Source organism: Balaenoptera musculus, chromosome 5 (assembly GCF_009873245.2).
Source record: "Balaenoptera musculus isolate JJ_BM4_2016_0621 chromosome 5, mBalMus1.pri.v3, whole genome shotgun sequence".
Lineage (NCBI taxonomy): Eukaryota > Metazoa > Chordata > Mammalia > Artiodactyla > Balaenopteridae > Balaenoptera > Balaenoptera musculus.
In genome coordinates, this window is record NC_045789.1 from 58924547 (window position 1) to 58936953 (window position 12407).

General features: G+C 32.6%; 1 protein-coding gene across 9 annotated transcripts in view; it reads right to left on the reverse strand.

Moving 5' to 3' along the window:
* Nucleotides 1-12407, reverse strand: part of ADGRL3 (adhesion G protein-coupled receptor L3) — an 851742-nt gene that overhangs the window by 25785 nt on the left and 813550 nt on the right. For all 9 annotated transcript variants that reach the window (XM_036853251.1, XM_036853252.1, XM_036853248.1 and 6 more), the window contains one exon: nucleotides 5597-5722. In XM_036853251.1, coding sequence (XP_036709146.1) covers nucleotides 5597-5722 — 126 coding nt within the window. The remainder of the gene's footprint in view (nucleotides 1-5596; nucleotides 5723-12407) is intronic.

The following is a 12407-nucleotide window of genomic DNA, read 5'->3' on the forward strand; positions in this document are numbered from 1 at the left end:
ACGGATCAAAAAGTATTAACAATCTTGTGAGCAGGAAACAAAAATATTTTCAGAAGCTTTTCCAAGGATGAAAAACTTCTTAGAACTATTACTAGTACTAATGGTGAAATCAAGCTCACAAATGGGTTATGTTCCAAATATATTTGAATTCCTTGAATAATAGGAGTACCTAATCTTAAAATATTAGACAATTGGTTTTATGAATATTGGGATATGTTTATCTTTTAGAAATGTCTATATTGTTATATAGGTCAGCAAATACATACATACACATACAGCAAAACTAATAAAAGTACAATAAGAAAATCAGTGCAGTAAAACCTGCACTTGAAAAATGTTTCTATTGAAAAATACTTCAAAACTTCAAGCTGAAATACTGAGAACAAATCTCTCACATTTGCTTTATTAGTTAACTAATTAAAAATATCAATTACCCTCTACTGCATGCCAAATACGAATCTAGGAAATACAAAGGGGAAAGGCAAACACAAACATCTTTGCCTTCATGGAGTTGCTAGACTAGTAATTGACAGACTAATCAAATATAAATTAACAAAAATAAATGCAAAAGTACAATGTGCCCACAAATCTCCATAGAAGCATTACTTATAGCTGAGAACTGTGAACAACCCAACTGATTATCAATGGTAGAATGAATGAATAAATTATAGAACAATATACAGCGATGAAAACAAAAGAGCAACATAGCCTCCTGAAGCAATATAGATGTCCAAGGAAAGGAGGAAAACATAAAATATGTATTGGATGATTTCATGTGGATAAGTATCAGACACATGCAAAACAAAAAGTACTGTTAAAAGTTAAGATAGTTACTATGTTTTGAGGTGAAAGATTGAGAAGTGTTCAAATGGTTTCTGAGGCACTCTCAATATTCTAATATTTGGTCTGGGGAAGGGTAATAAATCACCGTGCCATACGCTTATATTTTGCATGCTTTTTAAATGTTTTTTATACTGCTTAATTGAAATAATTTTTAAGTGCATGTAACAAGAGAACACGTTTAGGAAATCTGAGAACATTGCACTGAAGAACTGACATCTCAGCTGAGAGTTGAAGGAATTATGATCATTGTTAGGTGACATTTATTTGAGCTGCCCCCATTATCTTCTATTATTATTTTCATTAGTCTCCCCTACCTGGGCTAGCCACACCTGTTCCCCTGCCATTCCTTAACACACCAAGCACAATTCTGCCTTAGGTTTTGTATGATTATTTCTTCTGTCTGGAGTGCTCCTTCCCCAGATACTGGTATGGATAAATCTTTCATCTCTTCAACTTTTGCTCCTGAGAGAGACCTAACTTGATCACCCTATTTAGAACTGTATTGCACTCACCCAACTCTGCAATTTCTGCCCCCATAGCATTTACCATCTTCTACAATATTATTATAATATAGTTATTTCTTATATTTATATTTAATGTCCAATAATTAATGTCCAATGTCTGCATTAGGTTTGAGGCTCTAGAAAAACAGAAATTTTGGGAATTCCCTGGCGGTCGAGTGGTTAGGACTCCATGCTTTCACTGCCGAGGGTCCAGGTTCAATCCCTGGTCTGGGAGCTAAGATCCCGCGAGCAGCGCAGCGTGGCCAAAAGAAAAAAAGAAAAACAAAAATTTTGTCTTTTTTTGTTCAGTGATGTATCACACACCTGAAATAATGCCTGGTACACAGTGATTATTATATGTGTATATACATAAAATATGTATTATAACTATAATATTTAAATATTTCAATTCTTTCTATGTTCTAGGTTTTATGCTATGTATTTTTCATGTATTCACTCTCTTATTCATTACAAAATTGAGGTTTAGAGGTTCACATGTCCAATATCACAGACCAAATAAGTGACATAACCAGTATTTGAATCCTGATCTAGGAGATTAACAACTCACTACATTATATCAAATAATTGCTGAAAAGGAAGCGAAGAAAAGGGTAAAGTATTGCAGGCAGAAGAAAAGTATACAGTATGTGGCACAGAGCCAACACTTAAATGTTCATGGAACGAACCAGGACAAGCCTTAGAATATGGCAGTGAATAAAGCAAGTCACAGAAGACTACATACAATAAGGTACCATTTTAAAGAAAGATTTTAAAAAGGTGAAGTAAACAACATCTTTTTTGGAGGTGAAGAAATTATTAGAAAAGTCAAGGAAATGAAGAACAAAAGTTAGTAGCTGTCTCTGGTAGAGAGGCATAGGGATTGGTTAGGGAGAGGTTTCAACAAGGGAAAAACATATGGAAAATATTGTTTCCTAAGTTGGTTGGTGAGTTCACGGGTATTGATTTTATTATACTGTGCTTCACAATTTAATATATGCCACATATTTTTTTTATGTATCAAATATTATGTAACAAAAGTAAATACATTTACACAGTCAATAAAACAAATGAAAGATAAATAAATGACAGGACAATTAATGGAAGGTCAAAGTGGAAAGGACAGTACTTCAGCTCATAGTTTTTAAAAATACACACACACACACATACCAATCCTATACACATCTCTGTGAATATATGCTTGTGTGTGATTATGGATATTATCAACTTTTTATAAGTGATTATCACTAGGGGATCAACAGGTGGAGAGGATTTTTAAATTTTTAGTCTTGCCAATCACACTCTTTCATTACCTACATAGTAGCCACATGATCTTTATTACATGTGGATGATTTCCTGTCACTGCATTTTCTAAATGATCCCATTACCTTTCTAAAGTAATCAAAATAAAATGTGAACTCCCATACTCTTAAAATACCTTAGGATCCGTCTCCAGCCTTCTTTGACTTCATCTCCTATTCACTCTCTCACCACTTTAGCCAATGACATTCTTCTCATTCCCAAAGTTGCAAGGTCTCACCCACCTAAAGGGCTTTGTATTTGATGTTCTCTCACCTGGAATTCTCTTTCCCTGAACTTCCTTCCCGTCATTTCCCCAAATAGTCTTTGCCTAGCACATAACCATATTTGGTTATCCACCAGCTCTCATAATCTGATATTCCCTGTTGGTTTATTTGTTTGTTAATAAATTTTCTGCCTTTTACAATTAGAATGAAAGCTCCAGATCACGGGGAAAGTTATTTGTCTTTCAATCATTTTATCACCAGAGCTTACAAGACTGCCTGTCATTTAAAGAGAAACTCAATGTTTCTCAACAAAAAATATAACAATTGTGATTTCAGAAGTTCTCTGATGTAGAAAAAGGCATCTATACTCCCCAAATTTAACCTTAATATCAGTGAGTGTTTTAGACTTTGCTCATGGAAGTTCACAGTTAAGATGAAATATTTATTATTTTTACCTAAACAGACTAGATTTAAGTGACTATCATTTTATGTAGGGTTGGATTATTGTAGTCAATCAGAATTAGTATTATAGTAAGCATAATAAAAAATCTAATATTGGGTTTTTTCTCCAATATTAGAATTGTGATGTTATAACTGTAAAAGTGAAAAAAATGACACAACTTTAAAATATATACCTGAAATTATAGTCTGCAATAATGACACTAGTAAGTGGTACCTGCTCCAGTTTATTGAGCATGTACAGTATGTTGTGTTTGGTATACATTAGCTTGATCTTCCTAACAACATAAGAAATCAGAAACCACTTTACTTATGAAAAAACTGAGGGTCAGTGAGACTTAATAACTTGTTTTGTGTCACAGCTGGTAGGTACATGGCAAGGCTAGAATTCAAACCAAGGTCTCCCCACCCACCAAGTTTATGGTTATTCTATTAAGCTGCACTGCCCTATCATGTAGCTTAGAAGTAATGCTAAACACTGCACAACTCTGTTCTAACATAATAAATGAAGCTCCAAAGTATTGTTTCATTAAGGGTATATGTCAATAAAATGACTACAGGATAATGGTTGATGCGTTCGGTTTTATGAGAAGTATGCACAAACAAATCAAGTTAAATGACATACAGAATCTCGGCAATTTAAAAGTTCTGGGAAAAGATTGTTACAAAAAAGAGAGTTAAGCATTATCAGGTTGAAAATAAAGGAATGGATTCCAAGGAGGTCACGCTGGAAGGTATGCCCCAACTCTTATCTCTTATGTGAAACTTCAGATTTCTAACTGACAAATTTAGTAGTCCTAGACTAAGAAATCTCAGTCCACCTAACTTGGAACATTTGTTTCCCCTAATTTACAACTTTGCAACCTCAGTAAGGCATAGAAATAATAAAATAAATTCAAATTATTAATAGCTGTATATTATATGTAGGAATAAGTTTCATGCTCATTATGATAATTAGTGCTTGTTAAGTGTTGAGATAGTCTGATAGGTTTGACAGTTATAGATTAGTTTTAAAATTTTTAGTTGGAAATATCAGATTGATATTAGATATGTAGTTTTATTTGTAAGATAAAAGAGAACTCCTTAGCGTGAGGCAAGTGTTTATTTCTGAGAATATGTTCATTATCTTGGTTTATAGAGTTTTTCAAGTGCTAGTTAGGTGTGTACAACAGTCCAGTCTGACAGTGAATGTGTTTGAGAGAATCAGATATATAGATTTGTAAATGATATTTAAAGTTACAAGGATATTTAATTTTCTAAGCATATGAATGGAATTGTTTAGGTGAATTTAATTGATTAAATTTACAAGCTGATTGGAAATTAGTCAAAGAACAAATGAAGGTGTCTTTTTATATTATATATAAAATTACCAGGTTAAAAAAATAGATTTATAGGTTGAGCTGAGTTAAAAAATGTTATTTATTTATAACTTTATTTAGGAATTAAAATTCAAGTCTTCTTCAGAAAATTGCTATTAACAACACTGAAAAAAATGATTGTTTTTTCCCACTGAACCATACAATCTTAAAAATATTAGTATGCTAGTTGGAAACCCAAACTCATTCATGCATGACCCACATATGTCTTTTATTTGACTGGCTCATTTTAGTCATCCTAGAGTTGCTGAACTTTCTACGTAATAATCTTTGACTGACATTGTGGCCTGAGAAAATGGCAGACAGGTTACCTAAAAGTTTAAAATTTCTTTGATGAGGGATTAATGTAGCTACTATATTTAGTGCTGGACTGATTGGGAGTAGCACTTAGATCAGTTAAGGTCAATGATGCTATTATGGTATTTTTCACTACCCCTGAATTGCCCTTCAATTTACCAGCATACAATATGGTATGAGTTAGAACTGTTTTTATGAAACATACCATCTAATAAGTAAATACAGTATATGATAAAGAATTATTACACTAGTTAAGAGAAGAAATTAACTCAAGAATCATATATCTATGTAAAATATTACTTCTTAGAATTTGGGTGGAATGCAAATTCCTTTCCTTACCTTCTATATTCATTCAGGCTGGAAATAATCTGAAATCATGAATTATTATGCAAACTTAGAACCCTAAACTTCACTTTTTTTTGCAATTTGGTTTCTTAAATTTCTGTCATAACATTTTTCATTTGAGACCACTAAAACAACAAATTTGAATATGTTAAATACTTGGGATAGAAAATAGCTCTCATCAAGAAAGGATAGCAACTCATAACAGAATATAGGTAAGAGATATTCATTGTAGTTAACAAATATTGTTTACCTGTGAGCCTGCGGAGTACCGCCCAGGAGTTCGAGAACCAGATGTTTTCCCTGAGCCAATGGAGCTCTCTGTACTTTTGCCACTACAACAATGTGTTCGCAGACATTTCCCATACTCTTTTCGTACCTAGCCAAAAATATCAACTTCTGTTAGCAAGTAATTCATTTCAGCTAGGAAATATAAAATGTATGTGTTTTATTTTAGATAATTAATACAAAAAATTTTTTGCCCTACAGATATAAAAAAGTCTGTTCAGCATATATTTTATACATTTTTTTTACAATATAAAATAATATTCATACTGTCAAGATTGAAATTTTGCATAATTGGAGCCTTTTAAAACACAAACACACGTATGTCCAATCACACTATAATGATACAGTCTCAGTTGAAAAAACCAAAACTTAAGACTCTTCAAGACACTATTTTTAGCTTCATAGATTTGATATGAAGTAGCCTATCTAACTCTTTCTCCATTCCCTCTTCTCTCTAACTTCCTCACTAGAACAGTTGTACTGTTCTTTAGGCAGAAGTGTAGTGAGGAAGTTAAAGAGAAGAGGGAATGGAGAAAGAAGGAGAGGGAGAAAGAGAGGAGAGAGAATATTTAGAGACAGAACAGAAAAAAAAGGAATGTGCTGGGCTAAGCATTTTAAAAAATTTTATATTTCTCTGAAGTTTATTTCTCTTAAAAGAGGTCAACTTTGCAACTTGAAACTATAAAATATTCTCAAAATATTTTAAATTCATTCCTTCAAAATAGTTCTATTCAATAATTACAGAGAAATATGAATGCTTTTCTATATAGCACCGTGATTACATTATTAATCCTTGCTGTAGTATAAAAATCACAGGATAAAAGGAGATAAGCATTTTTTAGCTGATGTTTTCGAACAGGAAAATATATCAACAATTTTGGGGAAAACTTTGATCATGTTTATTTAAAAATTTTTATTACTGCCTATTTAATCGAACAAGACATACAAAAATAAACAGTAACTGTTCTAAATCTCACCTCCACTAGCAACATCAAGAAAAATAATCTCCAACTACTTGTTCATCAACTAAAAACACATTCTAGGATAACTTACTGGTTTTATATTCACAAGTTTTACATTCATTATGAAATAACACTGTATATATGTTATTCTTAGCACTTTATTGATTTCACATGAGTTCATAGTTTCCAGAATTTGTGACAATGTAATATTATTTAAAACAAAGTTATAAAAACATGCTTTTTTGAGAAGTGTTATTTAGAATCAAAAAAAAATGAGTGTGATGACACATTAAAATTAGTATTTGAAATAAAACATTATATCTTAATATATTAACATTCATTCTATCAAAGATATAGCAAAATCACAGACTGACGATATTCAGATTTGTTTGAAGAACTCACATTCATTAAATCCTTATTATGTGATAGGAACAATGATACAGAGTGAGGTGAATCAAAGCATGGAGGAAGAGAGCCTGATAGGAAGTGGGTAGGCAGACCAAGGAAGGCTTCTCAGAGAAGAGGACTTCTTCAAGCTATCTTTAAAAGATAGGTTGGAATGTGTTGGTTTAGAAGATTAAGTTGAAAGAATGGATAGATAAGAGAAAAAGGCATTCAGTGAGAGCAAAACAGAGAGGCATGATGTGCTAAGCTTTGAAGCCTTTCTCTGATTTGTAAGGTCAAAATTACATATTATTTAATATATTTAAGTTATATTAATGTTTTCCAACCAACCTCTTCTATGCTATATTCATCAATAATTAGAAATAATTATTTTTATTCACTATTTACAAGCCAATTCATATTTTGTTTATTTTTTAAAAGAAGTAAGTTTGTGCCCACCTGTGTGTGTCCAAGACATGTGTGAGTTTTGGGAGGGTGAGATGAAGAAGCTTCTACTTTTTAATCACTATTTGCTAGGAACTATGCTAGGCTCCTCCCTCAAAATGATTCTGGGAAATAATTATTACCTACATTTTACAGATAAGAACACTGAAAAGGTTAAGCAATGAAAGTAAACTGAAAGACTGAAAAAGTTAAGTGATGTGTCTTATGTGAAAAAAATCCAAATCTCATGGGTGCTTTATGATCAGAAAGCTCTTACTAAGATGCCACATTTCTAATATTGATATAAGACCAACACAAGGCATTATATAGTATTAAAGTAATCTATTAGATTATCTCCTCCTCTGTCTCTGGAGAAAATAAGGACAAACATTTAATTAGAATTTGAGGAAACTTAAAATAATCTCCACCCAAAGGTAAGCACTATCAATTACAGTTTAGTAATTTGTACTGAATTTATGAAGCATTTCCAAAAACCTAAACTTTCACCATAACCTACATCCCATTTTGTTTTTCCTAATGTACTCAACAAGTGAGATTTTTCTTCTTAGAAGAGGAAGTGTTCTGTAATGAAGTGACTTAAATCTAAACAAATATTTTGGGGGAAAGGGAGAGGAGAGAAAAGGAACCAGTTCCATTCCTGTTACTTACAAAGGCAGCAATATTGCATAAGACACAGGAATTCATCATGGACTATTTACATTTACCAACAAAGGTTAAATGTTCTGAACTGATTATATAAACAACGAGTAAATCAAGATATCTAGAGATGCCAAGTCCCACATTTAGCTACATTATTTGCTGAATCATTACAGACTTTATTTTTCTATGATGAGATTTGAAGTGGTAAGCATGTGTTTTAAAAAGAAGAATTCAAAATAACATGGACCATGTCCATGAGATATTTCTCTTTAGATTACAATAAAATTTATTTGACTGATCAATTATTTGCATATGCTAATCCACTATTTCACATGATACTTCATCTTATCCCAATCAGATATGGTATCTTATTATTTCAACATGAGGTTGTTCTAGAATATATAAAGATGGGAAAGAAAATACACCTGACAAATGGAATATTTCTTTTATACTCTCTGTTCAGAAATAAAATAATTATGAAACCCTCTGAGATGTATCACATAATTGAGTACACAACAAAAGAAAAACTGACAACTTTAATGTCACTCAGTGGAGATACTGGTGACACAATCATACAACCCACACTCAGAAAAGGACTGAAACTCAAAGTTTGATTTTTATTAATGAGTTGAATCAATCAACAAATAATCCTATAAAACAAATAATTCAAAAATGGAATAATTCATATTTCCCTAATCAAACATAAGAGCAACTACATGGGCATATTATTGAAATTCAGTCAGATGGCTTAAGAAAAGCCTCCTAAAGGAAATATGATTGTTAAATGTCCATAAGAGCCAATACTGTCTATAGATTCAATGCAATCTCTCAAAAAAATTTCAATGATATTCTTCACAGATATAGGAAAAACAATCCTAAAATTTGTACAGAACCACCAAAGACCTCAAACAGCCAAAGCAATCCTGAGAAAGAACAAAGATGAAGGTTTCATGTTTCCTGATTTCACACTATACTACAAAGCTAGAGTAACCAAAGCAGTATGGTATTGGCATAATAGACACATAGACAATGGAACAGATGGAGAGCCCAGAAATAAACCCTTGCATATATGGTCAACTAATATCTGACAAGGGAGCCATGAATAATTAATGGGGAAAAGACAATCTCTTTAATAAATGGTATTAGGAAAACTGGTTAACCACACGCAGAAGAATGAAATTGAACCCCTATCTTATACCACCCACAACATTTAACTCAAAATGGATTAAAGAATTAAACATAAGACCTGTAACCACAAAACTCCTAGAAGAAAACAGGGGAAAACTCCTGGACATTGTTCTTGACAATTTTTTGGATATGACATCGAAAGCACAAGCAACGAAAGCAAAAGTAGTAAGTTGTACTACATTAAACTAAAAAGCTTCTACACAGCAAAAGAAACAACAGAATTTATTGGCAATCTGCAGATGGAATAAAATATTTGCAAATCATATATCTGAAAAGGGGTTAATACCAAAAATATATAAAGAACTCATACAACTCAGAAGCAAAAAACCAAACAATCCAATTTAAAAGTGGGCAAATGAATAGACGTTTTTTACCTAAGAAGACATACAAATGGCTAACATGAAAAGATGCTCAACATAACTAATTAGAAAATGCAAATAAAATCACAATGAGATATCACTTCACATCTGTTAGAATGGCTAGCATCCAGAAGACAAGAGATAAGTATTGGTGAGGATATGGAGAAAAGAGAGCCCTGTGGCACTGTTGGTGGAATGTAAATAAGTACACAAGCCATTATGGAAAACAGTATGGAGGTCCTCATAAAATTGAAAATAGAACTACCATATGATTCAGCAGTCCCACTTCTGGGTATATAGTCCAAGGAATAAAAAGAGATGTCTGTACTCCCATATTCATTGCAGCACTATTCACAACAGCCAAGATATGGAAGCAACCTAAGTGTCCATCAGTGAATGAATGGATAAAGAAGTTGTGTTACATATATCTAGGAATATTATTCAGCACAAGAAGAAGGAAATCCTGCCATTTGCAACAATGTTGGATGGACCTTGAAGGCATTATGCTAAGTGAAGGTAAGTCAGAGAGAGAAAGATGAATCCTGTATGGTGTCACTTATATGTGGAATCTAAAAAATCTATGTGTCATAGAAACAGAATAGATTGGTTGTTACCAGAGGTTGGCTGTGTGGAAATGGGGAAATGTTGGTCAAAGGGTACAAACTTCTAGCCATAAGATGAATAAGTTCTAGAAATCTAAGATACATGATGATGATTCTAGTTAACAGTACTGTATTATACAGTTGAAAGTTGCTAAGAGAGGAGATCTTAAGTGTTCTCACCACAAAAAAGAAAAGATGTTAGATGATAGAGGTATTAGCTATTAACACTATGGTGGTAATTATTTCACAATACATAAGTGTATCAAATCATTACATTGTATACCTTAAACTTACACAATGTTATATCTCAATTATACCTCAATTTTTAAAAAAGGAATAAAAGAAAAATCTCCTGACTGTTTCTGTAATTTCAAAGAGAAGTATCTGGATTTTTTGTAGGCAAAAAAAAAGGTGAATGATAATTCGATGTCCATATTCTCTGATGTTGGTCCATGTTCTTGACACCCAATAAAAATGCCACCAAAATCGAAAAATTCAAAACATAGAATGCATGAAAGAAAATATGCTTATTACTAGTTATTATAAATCATAAAAATAAGCTTCTGAATCAGGGCCTGGCACTTTTCTTCATGAAGGTCCAGACAGTCAATATTTCAGGCTTTGTGAACCAAGAGGCAAAACCAACAATGCTGTGTGTGTACTTATTTTAAATTTTAAATGTATCCATTTAAAAATGTAAAAACCATTCTTGCCTGACTGACTGTAAAAATTAAAAGCAGCTGGACAAATCTGGCCCACAAGCTGTGGTTTGCTGAACTCTGTTCTAATGAATCACAAAATTGAGCTTGATGACATATATTTTTTAAAATTTCACTTCTGTTAAATATGTTCAATATACTAAAAATTCTAGACTAGTTTTTGGATCCTGAGGTCTGGTATCTCTACCTGGACATCAAAACATTGACATGTATTTGTAATACAATAAAAATAATAATTGGGAAAACTAATAGGTACTGGCTAATAAAAAATAATTACAATCAAAATCATTCATGCACAAAGCACAAAAATATTTTCTGTTCTGTAGAAAACTTCAATATACACATTAAAATTTAAAAATGTGTTAGTCCAATTTCCAGCTAATACATAAAATAATTGATAAAGCTGGTTCCCTATATTTGAAGATGTTAGTATAACTAAATATGATGGCCCAATATTCCCTTATTTATATGGACAAATGCCACCCTTTCCCTTAATCTCCTGATTTTGCACCCATCATTCTACATATTGCTCTTGACAATCAGTTATAGCTTTTTTCTACCAAAATCTAGAAATCCTTCCAAGTGCTTAGTCTTTCTGACTTCTCTGAAGTGTTTTATAATACTGACCAGTGTCTACTTCTGGACATTTTCCCCTTATGTTTCATTTAAGTATTATCTTCTCATTCTTCTCCTCAAACACTTTCTTCCTTCCATTTCTATTCTTGCTCATTACTCATGTCTCCTACTCTTCATAATCATCAAGTGTGGTAGACTGTTAGCTGTTTGTAATACCCAATTCCTCATCTTCCTGGGGTACAAAAAGTAGAGTATGTTTCCCCAGTTTTCCCTGCAGTTTAGTTGGTACTACTGATAGTGTCCTATCTGATGGAAGGTGAGTAGAAGTGATGTGAACCACTTCCAGACTTTTTATACAAGATCCTCTCTTTCTCAGACTATCTGCTAGATGTCAACACCCAAGGTGGCTGTGGAAATCGAACAGTGAGGTTGGCTGAGCTTTCATTGGCCTGTGTCCCTCCATGAAGGCACCCTCATCAATTGGGCAATGAGTGAAAAAACCTGATTAGGTTAAGTGACTGCAATTTGGGGGTGTGTGTGTACACTAAGTATTTGGGAAGATTCATTCATTCCAACACAACCTCTTTTCTAAGTTAATTCTAATCCATTAGATTAGAATCCATCCATTCTAACATCATAACCTCTTTTCTTTTCTGTAACTTACATTTACAGGTCTGAGTCATCATTACTATTCTAGCCTGTATTTAAGATCATGCCAACACATTTTTAATACCTACCAACACATAAAACTGAAACAGGATAAAACTGGACCCACCTCGACAAGTGGACACCTTTCTCAACTTTTATTTGAGGTTCCCTTAGTCTCTCAAGCCAAAAATCGTAGAGGTGGATATCTTTACTCTTTATTTTCCAAAAACAATT